Source organism: Pyxicephalus adspersus, chromosome 12 (assembly GCF_032062135.1).
Source record: "Pyxicephalus adspersus chromosome 12, UCB_Pads_2.0, whole genome shotgun sequence".
NCBI classification, from domain to species: Eukaryota; Metazoa; Chordata; class Amphibia; order Anura; family Pyxicephalidae; genus Pyxicephalus; species Pyxicephalus adspersus.
Genome location: NC_092869.1, coordinates 24717193 through 24742409, shown reverse-complemented (window position 1 = coordinate 24742409; position 25217 = coordinate 24717193). Strand labels below are relative to the sequence as shown.

General features: G+C 38.4%; 2 protein-coding genes across 8 annotated transcripts in view; one reads left to right on the top strand and one right to left on the bottom strand.

Annotated features, from left to right (window-relative positions):
• Nucleotides 1-6460, bottom strand: part of MIPOL1 (mirror-image polydactyly 1) — a 213822-nt gene extending 207362 nt beyond the window's left edge. For 3 of the 5 annotated variants that reach the window (XM_072427692.1, XM_072427691.1, XM_072427690.1), the window contains exon 1: nucleotides 6357-6395. Coding sequence is in view for 2 of the 5 variants with exons in the window: in XM_072427688.1 (XP_072283789.1) it covers nucleotides 162-2021 (1860 nt within the window). In the remaining 3 variants the exon portion in view is untranslated. Of the gene's footprint in view, nucleotides 1-40; nucleotides 2178-6356 lie in introns of those variants that run through there. The other 2 variants (XM_072427688.1, XM_072427689.1) reach the window with 2 other exon arrangements.
• A 1-nt stretch (nucleotide 6461) lies between these two features.
• SLC25A21 (solute carrier family 25 member 21) overlaps nucleotides 6462-25217 on the top strand; it is a 183335-nt gene continuing 164579 nt past the window's right edge. The window contains exons 1-2 of one of the 3 annotated variants that reach the window (XM_072427693.1): nucleotides 6462-6596; nucleotides 10079-10180. In XM_072427693.1, coding sequence (XP_072283794.1) covers nucleotides 10120-10180 — 61 coding nt within the window. In that variant the 5' untranslated portion in view covers nucleotides 6462-6596; nucleotides 10079-10119. The other 2 variants (XM_072427694.1, XM_072427695.1) reach the window with 2 other exon arrangements.

Genomic DNA, 25217 nt, shown 5'->3' with positions numbered 1-25217 from the left:
TATATATGCCATATATAGTAAAATGAAATGACAATAAATAAATAGCAAATGATAAAATTTAATGTTCACCAACTAAATAAAACAGTTGTTTCAGAATTTTAGTTTAACTAAACAAAATAGTGCCTCAGAATTGTAATCATTACTGTACCCTCGAAAAGAAGCTATATAGCAGATGGGCTGTCAGGATGATCATCTTCATGACTGGCAGTAACAACATCCTCAGCAACAGGAACAGCTTCAATTTGTGGAGGAAACATTGATGGTGGTGACAGCACATCTGGTTGACATCTGGTTGAAGTTGATGGCAGTGGATTATCAAGTGTGGACACCGCTGCTGCTTTGTCCTGCTTCCTAGCTATTTTCTTGAATATATCGATCAGTGTCTGTTGCTTCAAATACTTGGGTCTTTCGCTAATAAGTTTATTTTTTAGCAAGTAAACATTCATGATTTCTTGTTCACTTACACAACTTTGTTGCTCTAGTCCAGCCAGCAGTTCAGTTGTCAACGTAATTAACCTGTCAATAGAGATTATTTCTCTTACATCTTCCTCATCTTCGTCGCTGCTTTCATCTTCATCACTACCTGTACAGGCATTTCTCTCCGGACTTTTGTCTGAATCAGTGTAATGATGAACAGGAGGCACATTATCATCAACATCCATCCATTCCATTAAAACATCTTCATTTATCCTCGATGAAAGCTCCTTGGCATCAGGATTAGTTACATCTTTAACATAATCAAGAAGTTCCTGTATAAACTGCTTTTCTTTGGAAACCCTAACCTCTGCCAAATTATTTTCACTGTCTTGGTTAGAATGAGAAGTAACCATTAAACTTGGCCACAAATTATTCCATCCATTTTTCAGTGTTGATGTTTTCACAGACTTCCATGCATTGGCAACACAGTACACTGCATCCTTAATGTTAAATTCTTTTATGAACTTCTGTACTGGGGTGCCTGAATTAACTGAACTCACTAGGCACCTCATGAACAGGGATCGATACGTACACTTCATAGAACGTATAATGCCATTGTCCTGTGGTTGAATTAGTGATGTGCAGTTGGGTGGGAGGTAGACAACAAAAACATTATCTTTTACTAGAAGATCGACTTTTGAATGTGCCAAACAATTGTCTAAAATGAGAAGTATCTTGCAATTAGGGTCCAGACCAACCGAGTTACAGTGAGCCCTAGCCTCAGGAACAAAACATTTTTGAAACCAATCCAATGTAATATCAGTGGTAATACACCCCTTCTTGTTGGCACGGTAATGGACAGGAAACTGTGTCATTCCCTTAAAGGCCTTCGGACGTAAACTTTTCCCGATAACAAGCAACTTACATCTATGGGTACCCGCAGCATTAGAGCAGCACATTAACGTGACACGATCTTTTGAAGCTTTAAACTCCGACGGCGATTCTGCATCCTCAGTTGTCAGAGTTTTTTTGGGCGTACATCTCCAAAACAAGGCAGTCTCGTCAGCATTGTACACTTGTTCAGGACCTAAATGTTCACCACTAACTAACTTTGCAAATTCGTCCACATATGCATTAGCCACATCTTTGTCTGCCAAACGTTTTTTACCACACACCGCACGAAACTGTAAGCCATGTCGCGACTTGAAACGCTGCAGCCAACCTTCTGAATATTTACACTTGTGTTGCAATCCCAGCTGTTCATGTAACACTTTGGCTTGTTTTTTTATTAAATCACCAGACATTTCCAAACCTTCACTTACACGAAGATTAAACCAGGTTATGAGAACTTGGTCCAGTTCTGAACTTTTTCCCTCCGACATTGACTTCCTCACAAACATTTGCTTTTTTGATCCACTGTCAGAAAAGAACTTTAGCAGTTTTTCTTTCTGTTTTTTAATATCATACACTGTTGAAGAGCCAATGTTGTATGTTTCACAAATGGTTCGCACAGACACGCCGTTATCAAGTTTTTTTAGCATTTCCACTTTCTCTGCGATCGACAATGCACAATGTTTACGTTTTGCACTTCTTTTCTTTGCCATATTGCCTGAATCTTTGCTGAATCCACAAAATGAAAATACGCTCCGAAATTTTAGCTGGAAAACTGAAGGAACCAGATTATCGATGGCCGGATTGTTGAATGTCAACCTGTGTTTTTTTATTCACCGGGCAGTGACCAGATATTTGCATGAAGATTGCTGAATGAAGAAAAAAAGGAAGTAATACATCAGAAAAACCGCACTGAAAGGACGCAGACAGCAATCTGAAGATGACAAAGATTTTACAGCTTAATGCTTTTTTAGGCCAGCATCATGAAATGAATTTTCAATAAATACCTAAACAATGACAACTATGGCTTATTTTTTCCACACCCGGCTAGAAGTCCTTCACACTGGCAGATAAACCTCAATCATATCTCATATACAACAGTAAGTGACATCCTTGCGATAATGTGTTAACACTTTGTCCGATAATCGTCTCAGGGCTCATATCGGACGAGAATCTTGCGTGTGTACAGCGCTCGAACAAACATAATGCTAGTGAAGGGAGAGAAGGGGGTAACGCTCCATAGTTCTCTCCCCTGCCCTCTCCATAGAGCAGAACGGTGCTGTTTGTACAGAGCTTGTTCATTTATTGTGCAGTCTATTGCCGTTGGAAAGGATCATGAAAGACCCTTTCCAATGACAATTATTGCACGTGTGTACATAGCCTTACTTTTCCTGTGCCACAGACCAGATCATTGAAGGCTGCAATGTCGAGGCATATTGTAAAATAGTGATCACTGCTACCTTCTACTAAAGACTACCAGTTGATTTAGTAGAGAACTGTTTTACCCAATACAGGTTCCAATGAAGGAAGTGGGACCGGGGATAGGGGGCAATCCTGGGGGACTGGAACTGCAGCATACTGCCCTGGGTATATATACACAGCTGATACACTTTGGTAGTCTTGTAACAATTCACATGAAACATGATAAAAGGTAATCGGGTAGAGAAGCAGTTGGAGAAATAACAAAACATTTTGGAGATCAAGGGCCGTCTACTTTGAGGATCTAGAGAAATATATTATATATATATTAAACATAACAAAAGAAAAACTCATATAATATTCATTTGTATAAGATTAAAATATATTATTTACAAACTACCAAGACAGCTTATTCTCTAAAACACACTGGTGATGTGATTAACATGTGATAGGTTCCGAGTTGCATTAATGCAAATGAATTGTCTGTCTAACATAACAAACCAAAAATCGGAACCCCAGCAGTGCACCACCACACAATATTACACTACCATATACTGTCATGTATTGCATTGGAGGTGCCATTCAGGGTCACCCTACTGTGTTGTGGTAAAGCTGTGTTAGACATATTGGTGCACTACTATACATCATGTTCCTCAAAAACATTAGGTGTGATTGTTGTTTGTGTTACCAAACCAATGAAGTGTATAAATTATATTATGAATTATATAATGAAGTGTCTAGAGCCCTGAATAGGGAGACCATTGGTTTCCAAAATGCTTTTCTATGAATTCTGGGCTTCTTATAGATCAGGGCTTCTCAACGTTCAAAATAACTTTCAGGTTCCTAGGGACCCCCGGGTATAATTATTATAATCAAAGCACACAGTGCATTGGTGTGGTGATCAGTAGGAAGAAAGTCACCCTTACAGATAACTAAAATCATTGGGGTCACTTACACTGACCTGAGAGGTGCAAATTTCTCATTGCTCAAGGAACTGCTACCAACCTCTGGAGAGGTGTTGGGAAACAATACAATACAGAGCAGTATACTGCATTTCCAGGTAATGTTTGTGCCCCCGCCCCATGTCTCACCTTCCATTGTTACATGGAAGCCTGTATTGGGTAAAACAGTTATAAAACACAGAAACTAGTAGTTTTCACTATGACGTTGTAGCTCTTACTCTTTCACAATATGGCTGAATGGTGCCGAATGTAACATGTGATACCACCACAATATTTATATTCTTCTAGAGAGAAGTAAAAATCCTTTGCTTCTTACACCTTTCCGGATGCAATAATTATCAGGAAAAACCAATAAACTATGTCATAGATGCAAAACACTCTTGTAAAGTCTGGTGGTCAGAGTCCCCAACCATCTCACATGGTAAACTGAAAATTAATTTCTATTTTACTAAAGAGATCATGGCAGCCAATAACAAAATGTGGTCACCTGATCTAATATTATCTTTACGGTGATTTTAACATTGAAGTATTGTTGTTATGGCAGCTGTCCCCTGTAGTAAGGGAGTCTTGGCAGTGAGGAGTGAATCACCTTGTACCCTTTTTCCTATTCCTCTCCTCCGTATTTCCTTTGCACTTCTTCTCCTTTTCTCCCTCGCTTTTCATCCTGGTTCTGATCATTCCACATTGGCCCATATTGGCTCAGGGATGTCGAGTTAATTCTAATCACACAATGGGTCTGATTTATTAAAGTTCCCCAAGGCTGGAGAGGATACACTTTCATCAGTGAAGCTGGGTGATCCAGCAAACCTAGAATGGTTCTGGTCCAGGATTCAAAACGCAAATGAAATAAAAAAGCAAATGACTTTGAAGAAATCTATTCCAGGTTTGCTGGATCACCCAGCTTTACTGATGAAAATGTATCCTCTCCAGCCTTGGGGAGCTTTAATAAATCAGACTCATTGTGTGGACTCTGAGGACTGGTCACCTCCAGTGTCAGTGTCAAATGTGAAACTTTTCTATATAACAACCCATCACTGGACTGTGTGGTGTAAATATTTGTTATATCCTTTTAAGTGTTTTTATATCTTAAGTTTAGTGTGCCTGATATCTCTGTATATTCTGAGGAGCCAACTTGTGCGAGTTTTGTCCTCTGTGTTTTTCTTTTATAAAATTCTGATAAATATATTGAATCAGAACATGTGATACTACAGAGAATTGTACATAACACGTATTACCGCAGTGTATTATACATACCGTGATACCACAGCGTATTTTACGTAACAAATGATAGCTCAGCGAATTGTACATAACACGTTATAACGCAGCCTAATTTACGTAACAAATGATACTGCAGCATATTGTATATAACATGTGATACCGCAGCATATTGTATGTAACAAATGATACCGCAGCGTATTATACATAACACGTTATACCGCAGCGTAATTTACGCAACAAATAATAGGGCAGCGTAATTTACGTAACAAATGATACCGCAGCGTATTTTAGGTAACAAATAATAGAGCACCGTATTTTACGTAACAAACGATACCGCAGCATATTGTATGTAACAAGTGATACCGCAGCGTACTGTACATAACACATGATACCGCAGCGTATTTTACGTAACAAACGATACCGCAGCATATTGTATGTAACAAGTGATACCGCAGCGTATTGTACATAACACATGATACCGCAGCGTATTTTACGTAACAAACGATACTGCAGCATATTGTATGTAACAAGTGATACCGCAGCGTACTGTACATAACACATGATACCGCAGCGTATTTTACATAACAAATGATACCACAGCATATTGTATGTAACAAGTGATACCGCAGCGTATTGTACATAACACGATACCGCAGCGTATTGTACATAACACGATACCGCAGCGTATTGTACATAACATGATACCACAGCATATTTTACATAACAAATGATACCACAGCATATTTTACATAACAAATGATACCACAGCATATTTTACATAACAAATGATACCGCAGCATATGGTATGTAACAAGTGATACCGCAGAGCATTGTATGTAACAAGTGATACCGCAGCATAGTGATGTGAACAGTCCCGGGATGTTTACCACAGATCACAATGGCGGTTATTCTGCTTTCTACTACTTCTAAATAATAAATCCGTGTGAGCAAAAAGTTTAGAAGCTTCCTTCTTGCAGCCATTTGTTTTGCAGATGTTCCTCACATAACCAAGTCAGAGACCCAAAGGGTCAGGTTTATTAAAGCTCTCCAAGACTGGAGAAGATAGACTATCATAGGAGAACCTGAGTGATCCAGCAAACCTGGAATTGATCTGGCCCAGGACTGAAAACATTTGCCAAATAAATGGTAAATGATTTGTATGAAATCCATTCCAGGTTTGCTGGATTAGCCAGGTTCTCCCAGGACAGTCTATCCTTTCCAGTCATCATTATATCTTGCAGTGTAGAGAATAATGAAGAATATTGAAATGCCTTAGGTCAGAGCAGTGACCTATATAGGGATATTATATGTGACCTGTACACCCCATGAGCTCTCCTCATGTATCACAGCTCCCTGTGCTCCTCCCCTGTACTATAACACTCAGATAACAGTACAAGCCCATAATGACACACACACTAAAAAATACACAACTGCACTTTCCAGTCTTACCTCCTCACAAGTCCAAAAGTTTTATCACTGAGCATGCGCAAAGCCTCTGTTACCGGAACAACGCACTGCTACCCAATCTGAAAGCTGCTGTCATGTCACGTGACGGTGAAGCTCATTCATAACTCAGGAAGATTCATTTTAGATCATGTGACTAGCTGACACACAGCTGGAATCCATACATTGGTAGTGGATACGAGAACGAGGCTTGGAACGCACAGCAGGAATCTAGCCAATCACAAAGCAAGTACCAGAAATGTATTTTTTTCCAGTTTCGTTGTGGACAGACAGGAGCCAATGAGCCCATTGACGTATGTAGAGAGCGGTGGTTGCTGCTAGTGACAGGGAGTGAGCCTGGGTTCGCCTATGTAGCTGGAGAAGTGTACATTGTCATCTGTATGTAGAGCACTGCTAATTACACAATGAGCCCCACTTGGCGAAATAATCAGTCATTGTGATATGAGTAGATGAGGGCCATGTCTGCTTATTGGCTGCTACTGATCAATAATCAATAAGTCCAGCCAATCACAGCAATTGTAGCTGGAGATGGAACCAATCAGCTGCAGGCTATCTGTCGCTAAATAATAATTTGTCACTGCTTTAGTAGTGCTGCACAATGCGGATAGCATGCCCTAATGTGAGTTAAATTCCTAAAGCGATTTCTGGCTTTGCCACAAAGATAAATGCAGAGTACTGCGTGACTGCGCTACAAATCCCTGCTAAATTTAGATTTCATAAAAATCTCTATAAATAAGCCTTACGTATGACATGGCCCTACAACTTATTATATGTGTCGTAATATTAAGATAAATATTTATTAAATTATATAATATGAGCGTCTTCCTATCCGAATATTTGTATCCTATCAGACAGATCCCTGCACCATGTAATCATTGGAGATTGTACAATCAGATTGTAATGTGATAATAGTTCTATTTCATCTGAAAATAAGGGCTCTTTCAGATCTGCGGTGGCAAATCACATGACTGGCAGCCTCAGTGCAAACATCTATCGTGCAGCCGTAAGATACAAATCACGCCATTGGCAACAAGATTTGCTTGCATCTGTACCCAGATTTTCAGGCAACTTCTATTATTATTACTCATAAACAGGATGTATATAGCACCAACATATTACGCAGCGCAGTACAATAAATAGGGGTTGCAAATGACAGATAAATACACACAGTGATACAGGAGGAGAGGACCCTGTCCCGAAGAGCTTACAATTCAGGAGATAGGGAAGTAACACACAATAGGAGGGGAGATATGGAATGGTGGGAAGTAGTGACGGTTTGGGAGACAGTAGAATATGGGTAGGTGAGTATGAAAAGATGGGTTTTGAGTACTCTTTAAAATGAGCAGAAAGTAGGAGCAAGCCGAATAGGACGAGGAAGACCATTCCAGAGAATTGGGGCAACTCTAGAAAAGTCTTGTAACCGTGCGTGTGATGAGGTTATCATTGAGGAAGTCAGTAGTAGGTCATTAGAGGAGCGGAGAGAGCGGCAAGGGGAGTATTTTTTAACCATGTCAGAAAGGTAAGTGGGACAAGAACTGTGTAGGGATTTGAAGGCAACGCACAGGAGCTTAAATTTGATTCTAAGGTGAAATGGAAGCCAGTATTGAGATCTGCACCGAGATGCAGCAGAAGAGGAGCGATGGGAAGGATGGATGAGTCTGGCTGCAGCATTCATGATAGATTGTAGAGGAGAGAGTCGGGTTAGTGGAATACCAGCGAGAAGGATGTTACAGCAGTCCAGACGGGAGATAAGAGCATGTACAAGGAGTTTGGTGGTCTCAGGGGACAGGTAGGGGCGGATTTTTGAGATGTTGCGTAGGTGAAAGTGACAGGACCTGGAAATGTTCTGAATATGGGGGGTGAATGAGAGGGCAGAGTCAAAGGTGACACCAAGACAACGTGCCTGAGGGGAGGGCCGAATAACAGTGTTGTTAAGAGTTAGATATATGTCGGGGGAGATTTAGAATTTGAGGGGGGGTGATGAGTTCTGTTTTATCCAGGTTGAGTTTCAGTAATCGGTCAGACATCCATGATGAGACGGCTGACAGGCAGCATGAGACCTTAATCCAGGACCAAAGGAGACAGGTCAGGGGTCCCAAAAGCAGGCAGCCAAAATTAAAATGCCTTTTTTTGGTAACTGCAAACTTCTACCATTTAACAGGAGAGCTTGGGACGGCAGGTCATCACAGGTAAAATCAATATGTCATTATAAAATAAATCCAGTAGCAGCAGGACCGCCTCCCCTGTGCACATTACATATCTAATTGTAGTCATATCACACAGCTCTGATCACCCTCAGTCTCACAAAACAATTACAATAATAAGTCAGATAAATCTGTGGATGACTGGCAATCATGAATGGAATCTGTACAGTGAATCCATGTTTGTTTTTGGACTTGGTTATAGTTTAACCTCCATCAGAGTTCGGAGCTGTGTCTGTAATCCTGGAATGTTCAGTGATCTCTCCACGTCCTCTGCCCAGGAATATAGCCGGTAATACATAGAGCATGTTACATGTCTTATAGAATGAGGTATGTTAGTGTGACGATTGCGTGTCTTGATCTGTAGTTTCATCCACCCCTTACTTGTGTTGGGAAGGGTGAAGAATGGACATTGCTGGCTGTTAGTTTTCAGTATACGGTTACATATTTGCATTCATATACATCCAGCGATCTCTAGGTATGGTGCTTATACGTGTCACATGTGTGAACGGTCAATCAGGTGAGCTATTGTGTAATAGATATGCTACAAATGCATGAAAATGTTACCAGGCTGACGGGGATATTTATTTTTTATTAATAAATAAGACATCTTAGTACCTCCTTTGGTGTCCCCTACCATTGTTCTTGTCAGTGTGCATATGAAAGAGACATAGGTTAGTCCTGGCACACAATAATCTATACCACTATACTAGCACTGCAGTGGTACAAGCCGCGCCTGTCCTTTAGTGATTCACCTTCTCCCGCTGGCCAATCACAGGGAGATTTCTATTCTATTAATGAGCAGTGATTGGCCAGGGAGAGAAGAAGGTGTATAAACGACAGCAGTGTATCATTGTATGAGAGCCGTGGGCAGCTGTCACTGTCACTGTCATAGTGATACCATGCTGTCGTTTGTACGCCCCCTTCCCTCCTTAGCCAATCACAGGCTGCGCTGTACTGTTCATTGGGAATAAACTGTCTCTCATTTTTTATATACAGTGGGGGGTGACACCAGAGGAGGTCATATTCCTATTTTAGTACTATGATAATAATTTGATAATTTGGTCAGCTGTAGTTGCCCTTTAAATTTTAGATAAAATGGGAGTTGTTCGACCTTCTGTCAAGCTATCGGGGGGGGGGGGGGGGTATTTGCAACTCGTGAAACTTGTTTATACCTGTGATCATGGTCACAAAGAAAGAAAAAAAGTTTCCAAGGACAAGACGTCAGGGCAAATCTTCCTTTGAACAAATCCATTCCAGGAAATTCCCTCCAGTTTGGGAATATTCATATACTTTTTTTGCATTTCAAGGACAGGAAGTGAAGGAAATTTACCCCATTGACAGGGGCAGCACAAAATAACCCTTTTACCATTCCCTACTCAATCCAAAACTACAATAGGTGTTCATTTTACATATCATTCAAATGGCATACCATGTATCATATACTGATTTATAATCCATGAGGCTTTAGTAACAACACGCAGCTCTCAATTTTCTATTTTCTAGTTGGAGAAATTCATAGCGACCCGTATCATTGTTTGCAAGCCATGCCTGCAGTCAGTTTCTGGACAGAGGCCTCCCAGCAAGTTCTGGCTGGAGGATCAGCAGGTAAGTGAATATTTACTAATCATTGCTGACTACAGAAACAAGCTCACCATTGTGTACAAATTACATTTCTCTTATTTTTAAATTTATCTTTAATTCTGTAGACAAGAAATAAAGTCTCCAGGAATACCAACTACCTGTCAGGGTTTTACTGCTTTATGGGACTCTATTAAGGGGACTTCTCTTACTTCCTGTCTCAGAGACAACAGTCCCACTGGGATTGTAATAGAGTAGAACAGTACAAGAAACTTTTCTACCAGTTAAAGTTCTTGGTGTACTTGTTGGATATTTTCCTTTACTTCCTGTCTTTGGGCCTGATTTATTAAAGCTCCCCAAGGCTGGGGAGAATACATTTTCATCAGTAAAGCTGGTTGATCCAGAAAACCTGGAATGGATCTAGCCCAGGATTACAAACATTTGCTGGCAAATTGCAAGTGTCTTTGAAGAAATCCATTCCAGGTTTGCTGGATCACCCTGATTTACTGATGAAAGTGTATCCTCTCCAGAGAGCTTTAATAAATCAGACCCTTTGTGTTAAAGTTGTTACTTACTTTGTTGTCTCACCAACAACTGAAAACTAATAGGAAAATCCCTGACAGAGGTTCTAAGCTTTGACCTTTAAGTTTTACTTTGAGGGCCCATTCACAATATGCCATTCTTGTAGGATGTGTTAACAAATGTAGATTGTTACATATTAACATGAATCATGTTTAAGTAGTTCATTCGTTTGTATTTGTGGTAACCATTTTGGATTTCATTTTTTTGTATTATTAGAAAAGTATGTGTGCAGTAGATGCTAATTGAAATTTAGAAAACGCGAGAGGGTTATAAAACCAAAACGTCTCTGAGTTTTAATTGATCATCCGATCACTAGGTAGACAAATAGGATAGTTTTATATAAGCTTGTATCCTGCTTTGGAGAGACCTTATCAGGTAAGAAATATCCCAAGAAAGGTGCATTCGCCTCCTCCAGTCACTGCGACATTTTCATCAGTAAAGCTGGTTGATCCAGAAAACCTGGAATGGATCTAGCCCAGGATTACAAACATTTGCTGGCAAATTGCAAATTTGCGGGCCCATTCACAATATGCCATTCTTGTAGGATGTGTTAACAAATGTAGATTGTTACATATTAACATGAATCATGTTTAAGTAGTTCATTCGTTTGTATTTGTGGTAACCATTTTGGATTTCATTTTTTTTGTATTATTATGTTTAAGTAGTTTGTATTAATCATGTTTAAGTAGTTCATTTAATTTACCACAAGTACCAAAAATGTACATATAGTAATATGACATGACATTACAATCTAACATAGCGTACCACAACACACTACAGTGCAGTACCATTCATTGTAGTGTTGTGCTAAGCATGAGCTTTGTAATCAAAGTGCAACGCAAAATGTGACTCTGTTAGAACTGGACTATATTGTCTGAATATATGGAGGAGAATATTTCTATAAGCAATGTCTGTGGCTGGATTACCCCAGGATGGTAAACAAAAATAAATATTTTCTGCAAAAAGTCTTTTTCATCCCTAATCTCAAAGAGAGATTATGTCACTGGGTCTAACATGAAGTATATAATGAAAAGAGGTTTTATTTAATAAATTCATTTTAATGTTCAAATGAAGCAAAATATAAGCAGGAATGTATTATTCCCTGGGAAATCCAACTAAGGTCCAGCTATGTTGTCAAATGCTCCTGATAGAGTGCAAAATAGTTTAAAATAAAAGTCTATAATCAAAGTTATGTACTGCCAGAACAGGTGCAGGTAAAGTTTTTAGAAAAAAAAAAAAAATAAAAATAAATATATACAATTTTTTTTTTTAATTTTCACGAGGTTCATCTTTAAAACAACTAACGATCCTTTTTAACATATTGGATTAGGCATTATTGCAGAAAGGGACATGCAATACCCATAGTTACATAGTACGTCAGGTTGAAAAATGACCATCAAATTCAACCACAAGGGAAATATACATATCCCAGATATAGAACCTTATGAAAAACCCTATGGATATAGCTGATCCAGAGAAAAAAAAAAAAACCCTGGTACAATTTGCTCCAACAGGGGAAAGAAATTCCGTCCTGATTCCATGAGGCAATCAGATGTTCCCTGGATCAACAGTCTCTGTTAATTTTCTTTAAAGCCTTAATACCCAATTATATTCTGTGTTTCAAGAAAAACATCCAGCTTGTTCCTAAAGCAATCTATAGTAGTTGCTGAAACTACTTCCTGAGGGAGCCGATTCCACATTTTCACAGACCTGGAGAATAATGGGGAGAGGTGATTATAGCGGGGTTTAGTTCCATTTGAAAGTTGCCTGCTCATTTCAGAAAAGAAAGTTAGCTCAAAAGATTTATTTATTGTCTAAATTGAAAAAAAAACATATCCTTTTATTTTCTTGGTTATCTCTTAGGGCAATATCTGGGGCTGCATAAAGCTGTTTTGGAATAATTATAGGAACTAATTTTTCTTCCTAAACCTAATAACAAAATAATGTATGAAAATCTCCTATCAAGTTAATGGTCTATCAGTCCTGATAAATAAAATATTTTTTATGTTAGGGTAAACTACTAATCTAAAGGTATCAGGTGCTGAATGTTTCCTAAAATTAATTAAAAGTTTGCAGCTTGAGCTGCAGAAGGTATCCTCTGTATAAACCTAAACATGAACTAATCAAAATTTACATTTACAAAAAATTAAATTTATTTTTTCTTGAGAATGAAGGAAAATCCTTTGCTTTGAGTATAAACCTGGGGCATAAAATGAGGCCATCACTGGTAATCAGTAATCAAATTAGTAATTAACAGAAATGACAACAAAGTAAATTTATTAAACACATCTCTAGTGTTAAATTTTAAATATTTATTTAAAAGGGAAAAATGTCACCTGGGCACAGCCTGCTTATCTTTGTTTCCCCTTTTTACAGAATAAAGTATTTTAGATTTTTGAGTTGGTATTATTGGTTTTTTGCTTGTGATTTTGGACATCAAAATAGGGCCGGAGAAAAGTACAACTACTGCAGGACATGTGACCTAAGTATAAACTAAGATTCTTTTTTCATTAACATTTTATTGGCAAAAGATTTTGATTTATACTGAAGTACATATGGTAAATGTGGATTAGACCAAAAAAATGCCAAGTGGAACTTTTAATAATTAATATTATTATTATTATTAAACAGGATTTATATAGCGCCAACATATAACGTAGGGCTGTACAATAAATAGGGGTCGCAAATTCGACAAATTCGACAAACAAATACAGACAGTGACACTGAAGGAGAGGACCCTCCCCCGAAGAGCTTACAATCTAGTAGGTGGAGGAATTAAAAGAGAATAGGAGGGGAGATATGTAGTGATGACAATTTCACGGACTAGGAGTGATTTGGTAATCCTTTTTTGCTCTTATATTGTCGTTGTTTGTATTTGTGGTAACCATTTTGGATTTCATTTTTTTGTATTATTAGAAAAGTATGTGTGCAGTAGATGCTAATTGAAATTTAGAAAACGCAAGAGAGGTTATAAAACCAAAACGTCTCTGAGTTTTAATTGATCATCCGATCACTAGGTAGACAAATAGGATAGTTTTAAAAAAAAGCTTTTATCCTGCTTTGGAGAGACCTTATCAGGTAAGAAATATCCCAAGAAAGGTGCATTCGCCTCCTCCAGTCACTGCGTCATCGGCTGTAACCCTTGCCACGCATTGTGGTTCCACCCTGTGACCCCCTATGTTGCTTCTATCTCCGGTATTGACATGGGGGCGGTGGGGGGCACAGGTGACACTCCCAAAAATGTTCAATATAAAGGGACCAATGGGGGGTAAAGACTGGATTGGAGCTAATGTAGGAGACAAAGCCAGCCAGAGAGGTGAACATAATGTTCTTTCACATGCAAAGACATTTTATTAGGATTTTGGTAACATGGCAGCGCTATGAAATATGTTCATTTTGAGATAACTGGATATCAGGGAGAGTTTCTACATTGCTTAATACATGACAAAGGCAACATGAAACTTTAAAATAGATTAAAGCACAAAGTTGAAATAATTATTAAAATGTTGTGATCTTTTTTTATGTGGCTTGCAAAGTAATTACATTATATTTCTGTTTGTGTTTCTGGTTTTAATCCATTATTACTTCATTCCTAATGCATTCTAGCTCATTATTTTCGCCTCACATCTCCATCACTCTCTTTGTTCTCTGACCATCATTTTTTTGTAATCTGTTACATATAACAATAATTCTTTTATTCCATCAGCACTGTGTTTGGTTCTATAAAACAGCGTGGTAATTTAAAGCAAGCTGCACATTTACAGAACACTGGGGAGGAATGTGCTGAACCAATACCTTTCTCAGTAGGTGAAATGTGAAGTTCCTGGCTCTTGCTAATGATTAGGACTTTGGAATTTCAGCCTAAGTAATACCATTTAAGTTCACTTTGTGCCAGCGGTTTCTCTGTTAATGGAACAGATATAGCTGAGTGCCAGGTATGGGCTGATCTTGGCATGGCCAGTGCTCTCAATGCTGCACCTCTTGTGACTTCGGTGCAAAGGCAGGGAAGGAAAAATTAACAAAATCCACTTTATATAAACAATTTAAACAAATTAAAAAAAACATATAAAATTCTTTTATAGATTCCTAAATAACATTAGAAGTTAACTAATTATTGTAACTTGACTAGGATTGCTGTTTAAATCTAACTTGACTTGGCCTGAATGGTTTCTACATTTATAAATAACAGTATTGCTGAGCGGTAGGTACATTGTGGTGCTCTCAGGTGCTTGTATTACCCTATAAACGAATGTTTTAGTGTCTAAAGCTCCGTACACATCAGATGATAGTCACTTATGATGAATGGTTGTGCTCATCTCATTAATTTACTGACCAATGGAGAATGACCACTATTCACTCCTCTGGAGGGGAGCACGCAGAGTGCCAGTCACTTGTCCTCCCCTCTTCATAGAACAGAGCTGTGTTGATTGTTTCCAGGCAATCTTTTGATTCATCCATCAGATGTCTACACAATGTATGATTGTGGGTAGTGTTTAGTGTCAGCAGGGGCGCAAATCACCACCCAGAGTAGAAGTCTAGGTTTAGGTGAATGCTAAAGCAAAGTAAATTCTATGAGCTCCACAGGGACTTATATGAATATTGTACTGCAAAGCTAATAGCACTTTCATAGAAAAGAATAAAGAATGGAGAGGATATACTTTTAGCAATAAACCTGAGTGATCCAGCATACCTAGAATGGATTTCTTTTTGTCATTGGCTATTTGTTAGCAAATGTTTTGAATCCTGGACCAGATCCATACCAGGTTTACAGTAATGTGATATCAGGTCCTATTCCTGAGCTTCACTGACATACTTACATTTAGCACAACTTTACTGAACAAGAATGAAAATCAGCGATAATACATTCACTGGAAATAAGCTGACAGTAGAGCTGGGGTTGTACCGGTTTGATTAGATTCTAGCTTATAACTTTTTGTTATTGTTTAATGTTTCATTTTGAAAAAAAAGGAGATCTATTTACACAGACCTCTTACTGCAAATGATTTTATAGGTTGGGGTAAAGGCAGTGCCCTTATATAAAGTTTGTAAAGCAGAAATCCTAAACAATTAGAAGATTAGCTCTACTCAGCCCTTGACAATCCTGACTCTACTGTTGTTTAGTTTTTGGAGAGTTAAAACCATTTCAAGTGATTTCTTGCAGCTTATATCCTGCTGGGGAGATTTTGCTTCCTCTCCTGGAGATTCAACAGGAAATCTCTCCAATGAGAACTAAATCTTAGCTATAGAGTTGTCATAGAAAAAAGTGCTTTAATTAGAGGATTTTTTGTTCTGGGAATAACTCAGAATTTGTATTTTTCATCATACCCAGGGATGATCTCTAGATTAGACCCAGTAGGGAAACAGTCTGTTTACCCCATCAGATCCAATATCAACAAATGTATAAAAATGCCATCAATTTATTTTGGTCAGCTCAATAAAAGATAAAGTCTATTTGCTCTGGGTTAATACATTTTGTAGAGTATTTGCTTTTACATGACCTTATTTAATAATCAGGTTTATATTAAATCAAACATCTTCCTTCGTTGTTAGCATCATTGCAACTATTACTATTATTATTATATTACATAGATATTATTATTCTATCATTACTTATGATATCCATATTTTTATTCAAAGACAGACAGATTCTGGAAATGGTATTTAATATTGATAGATCTATTCTATATATATAAAATTGGTTCCCCCTGTTGGTATCTTCCTTCATCCGAGCAGAAAGGGAGTGCTGGGCACCATAATCTTGCTGTAGATGGGAAGTTTTTTTTCCCTATTTTGTACCCCATGAAGAAAAAGCTCCTTCTGTACATGCCAGAATTTTACAATTTTTTTAAAAGGGTTGTATTCCAAATTTTAGTTTAGGTCTGCTTTAAGATTATTTACATTTGTTTTACCATGATGTCATTGCCTTTACTGACCACAAGATGGTGCACTGGAGCCATAAGTCAGCCCTCTGGCAATATGTTAGAGGATCAAATGTTATTTTATTGCTTCACTGTCTATAAACACATCAGAGTTGTCCTATTCTCTTGTTCTTTGGTGGAGACGTTCCTATTTACTGTATCAATAAAAATATAAAAGTGTAACCACCTCAAAGTGAATCAGTATTAACCTGTCACATATTAAATGAGCACCAGAAGTTGTCTGTTGGGGTTGCTGATGATCTGGCATCATGGAATGTTCTTTTACTTCATTAATGACTGCCTCAAAGCTAAAAAAAAAGTGCAAGTAATATAACAAACAAGTATTTCAAACGTGAGCTTGCAGCATTTTTTCTTTCCATGAATATTTTTTATTTATCTGCAGTGTTCGATTGAACTGTCTAGAAAAATTCAGGAGTTTTGCAGCACAGCCCTGTTCATCTTATCTTCTTATTTTTCTGTCTAATAACTTTCTGTGCTGACCCAGCTGCTCTGCCCATTACTCCATCCCATACCTTTTATGTAGCTGCCAGAGTAAGAGCAAAGGGGCATAGTATAGGTTTCACTTGAGTAACAGTTCAGAGACTGCTGTGGCTGCTGCCAGAATCAGATGCTGAGCCACTGATTTATTCTGCCCCCCGGATGAAGGGGAAATGTTGGTGCCCCTAAAACACATTGACTGTTCTACTTTTCCTTGTCAGGAGTAAACTCTAATAATGATTTGCACTCCTCATCTTTGGTCTGGCTCTATCAATATACTTATTACACATGGATCTCAAACACAGAGAGCACCTTTACTATAGCTATGTCTGTGCAGGTTCCTATTTATCCAAATTATTGTATAGCTAGGATTGGTTAGTTGCATTCACCTGGGCTTTTTCTTGTAATGTTGAAGATGCTTGTAAACTGATAAGTGACTTGGAAGTAGCTTGGCTGTGAAACATCTTCAGCATTATAAGAACAAGTTCAGTCTAATGTGACCAATCACTCAACAAAAACTCATTGGACTTTGTACAACCACAAACCACATAGGTTGGATCCAGCCTTTCTAATATATGTGTTCCATCACGTCCTTGGGACTGTCTCCCCTTTTTAGAAGAGGAGGTCAGAGACAGTGCTCACTACGAGAACTGCCACATTGTCCCAAATATCCACACTGTTGGGTTGCACAATGCCAAAGCACCTCCACTACCAGAACTCAGGCCACTGTTAATTACATTGGTTTTAGTGCTTTGAATGCATGTCTAGCAAAACATTTTTTGTTTAGATAGAACCTCTAGCAAGTTTGTATTGCTCACACAGAAATAGGTCAGCACTCCCAGGTCCAGGATCACATTGAGGATTTACTGGTTATTCTAGCGTTCCATAGCTGTAGTAAATACTCAGCATAATACTGGAACTTGGACTTCAGTTATTCTACATTGTCAACATTTGGTTGTGCACCCATTTCGAAGGAGTACTTGGGATTGAGTGGGGATACAGGTTGGGTACCTTGTAGTTATCTGTGTCCAGACTGGGAAGATTCAGTTATTTATTTGTGCTAGTTCACTAACCATTGTCACTGGACCAGGGAATCTAAATTGATAATTTTGTCACTAGAACAAGTTTAAATAAATATTTTAAGTTCACCATCCTGTTATGTGCATGGCTCTTACCATGCATAATTTGCACCTTATGGCATACTTACCTTCTGATGTGTCCTCCTCTAGCAGTGACTAGTCCAATCTTTCTCCATCCCCTAACATATTCCCTATCACTTTGCATGAGGCAGTTCTGCTATGGCCTTTGTACATGTAGAGAGTAGTTACTTTGTGTTTGACATCCAGCTCCAGTCTCTGCATCTTCGGGTGCTGTTGATGTATCTTGCTGCGAACATAAAAAAAAGTGCTAGAAACCAGATGAAATGTTTTTGACATGTCTCTTGTGCCATCAAACCCCAATAAATCCTAGCAAGTTTTACAGAGAACTTTACATACCTGAGCCCTACCCCTAAACCCCACTCTAATCCCCACAGCACCTAACGCTCACAACAACCCCTACTGAATCCCTAACGGTAAGGCTGAATGTACACACAACACCGTTCTGTTCTTTGGAGAGGGAAGGGGGAAAACAAGCAAGTAACATTCCACTGTGCTCTTCTCCATTGACAAGCATAGTAGTCATTCTCTGACGGTCATTCTGTCAGATTTGCGCTCAAATTTTTATTAATAGAGAATCATCTCACATGTGCAAAATGCCTAACTGTCCCTTCTGAAAATTAGACCCTTCTTTGCATTCTTACCTCTGCTGCGCCAAAATCCACCGAAGTCCAACTTCCCAGTAATGAGTGATACTGGCACCAAAGTCCCTGTATCAGAATCATCTACTTTGCAATAAACAAAATTTCTTCTTTCCTTTAGACACCACCTGCAATTCACCCTGACCTAATGTGTGTCGTGTTGTTGCTCCCCTTCTTGAGGGCTATCTAAGAACCAACTGCTGAGCTCCAGTATGCTTAGGAAAATATTGATTTTTGCCAAGGGGTGAAATATGAATCTTGTACCAAGATTAATTTAATTCACCATATCGTTTGTTTTCTGGCACTCTCCCTAGCTTGTGGAATCAAGATCAGATCTGTCAGCTAGAAATGTGTTTAGTGCTTTGTGTGCCTATAGATTTACACTACTTTACCTATGTCTGCACAACTAAGACAAAAGAATGTTGGTGGCCAGTTTATGATGAAGACTGGAAACCATGATTACAAGTGCAGTCATATGTAGGAACAATTGCTTGGATAAAACATAATGCAAATTTACCAAATGATGGCAAAATTCAAAAAAAAAAAATCAAACAGCTTGATGTGAACCTACATTTCACATCTGCGCCCTTGTTTGACCTCTATATCACCATCTGGCCTCCAGAATCACCAACATGAAGCCCAGTGTAAGGTCCAAGTTGGGAACATGTATAAGGATGTGTTCTGCTCCATGTGACAGCACTACCCCCAGGTTCCTCTCAACCAAAGCTCTGCGTATTTCCCAACTCCCAACAACTAAATAGCACAGCAGTGAAGTGCAGCAGTTTAATGTACCTGCTGTTTGCCTCTTTATGGACAAAACACAGATTCACCTGAAAAGGTAAAATTTAATTAAGCTTTCCTGCCCAAGTGCATATCCGCATAACAGCGTGGGATGCCGAGAGAGCAGGTGGCAGCCATCAGCCATCAGTTTTTGTCATATTAATCCAGAGAGACCATAATTGGTTCTAGATATATGATTTTACACTGCTAACTTCACCACAATTCTTGGCTGTACTTATGAATTCCCCAGGGGTTCTACCCTAATGGTTGAGAAGTTTTTTGGAGAGACATGAATCTTAATGTATTTGTTACCTATCTATATGGTCGCAAGCATTTAAATACATTCTTAGCCCCTGCACTCCTGAAAAAGCAGTGTTGCTAACTGCGAAACAAGTTGAGTGGGAGCAAAATTGTATGTAGTAGGGAAAAATGTATAATTTTCTCTGCTGCCCTTTGGGAATTTAATCAACATGGTATTATTGTGTCACCGATTTTTTTGTAATGGAATTTACTTTTGTATATGTTTTTAAACTTGAATAAAAATGAAAATTGTAATTTTTGAAAATATGTCCCGTTAAAATCTCCTATTTCAAGTGCCGTATTGTTGAAGTACTTTTTGTGTTTAATCTAGAGAAGAAGTAAGAAGAGTCTTAATGCTTTTATAGAAAAACGGATAGTGAAGAAGTTACTCTTTACTTAAAGCCTAGGGGTAGGTTCACACTGGCGGTGAGGTTATGGTGCGTTTACCTCTTTCTCATGCCAGGGAACCACTGCCTCCTTGAGCACCTTCATGCAAAATAAATAGGGGCGGAAGTGTATTGCACGCTGATGCCAGCTGTCAAATGTGCAGAAGCTGGCTCTTTAAGAACCAGTGCTACAGTGCAAGTGTTTTATTAGCTGGCATGGTACCAGCTGTGGAAACTGCATAGGATCACCCAATCCTAGGGCAGGCCTGCCCTAACAATTGGAAGTAAGAAAACTTTCTTTGCAGTGGGGCTACCCCTGTATTGCAAAGGTTAAATTCACATTTACGGTAGGTCCTTTGGGTACGTAAAGAACAATTTTACCAGCCTTATCCCACACTCTCATAGACTCCTTCTCCAAGCATCGATCTCCCGTACCCTCTTCTATAAGCAGTTCTGTGCAGAAGTTGCAGGCAGTAATGTCATCCCCTGCAATGCAGATACTCCAATACTCCTGCATTGTAACTGAAGACAGCGAGTGTTTGTCCAAAACACTGGCAGCTAGGGTAATGAAGAAAAAAATACTTTACATCTCTCCTAGACCTAAAACGACAAAAACTAAAAGCGGGCAATAAACTAACAATACTCAATGGGATATAAGAAACATAGTTTTTTTTATACAAAATACTTGAAACACTTTATGTTCTTATAATACAGATTAATGAACAATATTTGTACAAGTTATAGTTATTTCCATGGTTACATATGATTTAGTTCTATTTCCATGACACATAGTGAAAATGTACCAATTTTTATGGAGGACCCCTCCCCTTCTATTTTTTCTGCAATAGCAGTAAAGGTTGCAGGGAAACCCACAGTCTCCTTGGAAATATATGTTGCGTATCTCAGAAGTCCAAGATTGGGGGCTTTCCTGGAATGTAAAAAGCATGCGCTGTGAGATCTGCACTTTTTTTTACATTTACATTTTTTACACGTCACTTGACCTTATGCCTAAGCAGTGGGAGATTGTGTGATATGAGCAGAAGCCTGAAGAGGAAGGAAGAAGATGGCTGTGCCCCCTGCCCAGTCCACCCTGAAAAGAAGAAGTAAGCTGGGACGATGCAGGACCTACTGGACTGAGATAGATTAATTTAGCTTTGTATTAATTATTTTTTCATTTGCATATTTTTATTTTATTTTTTTGTGAACTGGTGTGGTATACAGAAACTTTACTTCACTGTTTCCGCCCAATTCCCTCAGCCATGTTTTTGTGTGGATAACACCCTCCTAGACCAATTAGATTACCTCAAACTATTCCTATTGGGCACATAGAATCTTTTTGTATGACCTCATGGTTCTCCCTCCTTGCTTTTACCTGTGCCCTTGGCTTAGCATCCTTTGTAAAGATGTATGGTCCTTATCCAATCCCATCTCTAGTTTACCTTTCAAGTGCGTTCACCTATCTCAGTTGGCCCAGAACAAATAAAAAATTAAAAAGCATTTTTGTTGAACAAATTCACTATTAATTTTTTTTTGTATAAATGGATCCTCAATTAATTATGAAGACAAGGAGATAGAGATGCAACACAAGTAGCAAAGTTGTGCTGCCATTATTATGTGCTAACTAAGGCTATGTACACACGTGCATTAATTATCGTTGGAAAGATCTTTCACGATCCTTTCCAACGACAAAAGACTGAACAATGCATGAATGAACACTGTACATACAGCACTGTTCTGCTCTATAGAGATGGGAGAACAATGAAGCAGCACCCTGCTGCACTCTCTCTCCTTCACTTTCATTATGATCGTTCCTTGTTTGTTGTCCGTGGATCCGCCGGACGGGGAGCACTGTACACATGTCAGATTCTCATCCTTTGTCAGCCCTAAGGCGATTATCGGACGACAAACATCTGACGTGTGTACGTATCCTATAGGCTGTCCAATCACAGTCTGGAGAAGAGACAAAATAACAAATGGGCAGCGCGGTGGCTCAGAGGTTAGCACTCCGGCCTTTGCAGCGCTGGGTCCCAGGTTGGAATCTTGGCCAGGACACTATCTGCTTGGAGTTTGCAGGTTCTCCCCGTGTTTTTGTTGGTTTCCTCTCACAATCCAAAAACATGCAGTTAGGTTAATTGGATTCCCCTAAAAATGACCTTGGACTGTACTAAAGACATATGACTGAGGTAGGGACAATTGATTGTTAGCCCCTTTGAGGCACAGCTGGTGACAAGCCTATGGACTTTGTACAGTGCTGCGTAATATGGTGGCGCTAAATAAATACTGTGTAATAATTAATAATAAAATGTAGTGTAATTTTAGAGGAAAAGCAGGGTGCTGATGTGTGGGAGAGGTGTTTAAATCTCACAACTAGATGGACAGAAATACAAATCCCTTGGCAGGTTAAAAAACTCCTATAAATGTATTTTATCTGGGTTTAAGCTGCTTTCACAAAGTTTAGCTTTACCAAAGTTTGATGAAGTTTTATCTCAGTTCATGTAGGGGGAATTCTGATCTACAAAGGTAATGCTACCCTAAAATAAACAATCTTTTTATTCAACTACCTTTAATGTTAGGAATAATATACTTGCTGTGTGAACTGAAATTAATATATATAGGAAAATGTACATTTAAGGCCCAATGATCCTGTTTTCCCAAGTTGCATACTATGCAAATTTTAACTATCTGGGCAATTTATCTTTTGTTTCTGTAAAGTAGATCCTGTGGACAGACTGCAGCCATTTGTTACATATATCCCTTAGTCTCAAGGAAAGGGCTATTTTACTAGAATTACAAATGTTCTCTGTTCTCTAATAGAGTTAATCATTGCCTTGTTTTACAAGAACATTTTTGGGAGGGTAAATGTATATCAACTTGTTTTTAAAGAAAGAATTGCTCCCATAGGAAGATTGAGGCTGTGGCTTTATAGTATATAGAGTTCTATTTCGGGGCCTGGTCTTGGTATTTCCTATTAGTCTTTATCTTGTAGAAAATCTGCCTGTTTCTGGAAAATCGTCTATTTTCTATTTTGAGTCTCACAAGCTACTCTTGGATGCTCTACAAAGAGGAAGATTTATTTTGTATTGCTACATCAAATGGTCAATCACCCAGAATTGATATTTAATTTATTTTGTAGATACCGGGTTGCATGTAATGGTTTATGTCTCATGGGGGCCTATTTTGTGATATGTTTTCAATTAATAAAGTCAAGAACCTAAATTCTCTTCATCCTTTTGCTATCTCTGCATGGTTGGATTGCTCATTGCTACCGGTTTTAGCAATGTTACAGTGTTGGGTAGCAACAGACAAAGTATCAGAGAACCATCAGAATTTCAATGTATTAATGCATTAAACCATTTTGTTGATTAATACTCAGGTAACACTCAGGTTCTCAAATTTTTCCTAATTGTGGTAATCTTAATTTGGCAAGAGGTATATTCATAAGAACATAGTTAGAAGAACCCTTGAAAAACCCAGGGATACTGGCTAAATGTTGGAACTTTTTTCTTGTCATGACCAAAATGTATAACTAGAAATACTTGGCCTGATTTGGTAAAGGTCTCTAAGGATGGAGAGGATTCACTTTTCATAGCTATTTGCCAGCAAATGTTTTCAATCCTGGGCCAGATCCATTCCAGGTTTGTTGGATCACCCAGCTTCACTGATGAAAGTGTATTTTCTCCAGCCTTGGAGAGCTTTAATAAACCAGACCCATGTATGTATATTTGTAAATGCATTTTTACATTTGTACTTATAGGACTCTCTAACATTCTCTTGAACATTCCCTGGTTGGAATCAATTATTGCCATTGTAGGAATGTCAGATTCCACATTTTTTAAATAGAGCTCCCATTTTCTATTGCTATGTATTGATTGGCATTTGTAATGTGAATTCAAAACCGACCTTTTTAAGGTGAAATACCAGACACCTACCAATCCTAAATCTACTAAAGGGATACTAAAAGGGGTACTATTACTTTGCACAGAGATTTGCATATGGCATCATTTTTGGATTAATCTGGTTTTTCCATGATATTTTAATAAGTAATAAAAAATTGAGGTTTAATTGACTTTTTGTAGACCTTGACTGTTGGTGAAATGTGTACCCACATATAGGTACTTTTATCAGGAATCCCTTTGCGATGTGATGAACACCTTAAAAAAAGGCGTATTTTTGATGGAGAAACAAAAACATGAGGGCCAATAACTCCAACGATGTAAAACTTGCCTGTGCCTCTGCCATCACAGCTTCTCACTAAAAGAAAAAATAGTTTTAAGAATCGCAAAGACCTGATATTTGTTACATATGTTACTAAGGTATTAGGCTGTCATATGGCCCCACACTAATTTTTCTATTTCATCTGGAAGGGGGCAAAGCCAGGAACTTCTCAGCATCCCCTCGTATTTATATATACTTTATAATGTCTGGATGGAGTACCAGGAAATATTCTGCAAGTATGCAGTGGCAGGTGCTGGCTTTTCTCATACATACATACATACATACATATAGTAACAAAGATTTCTGCAGCGACCTTGATAAGAAGTAAACAAGTATTATTACAAAATCTTAATTTAATTTGTAAATATGTTTTCTACACTTTGGACTCACAAACATAACCAGTGACATATAACACTTAGCAGAATAAAAGTAGAACAATAGTACTAATTTATTAATAGTATAGTATATTGAGTAGTATTACATATGCCAAAATGATCACTGGTCAAACCCAAAGAATTGGGGTTCCTACTATTTTTCTTTTCATCTCCTTATTTCTCTTCTCCCTATTTATTCTGGTGGCTTTTGTC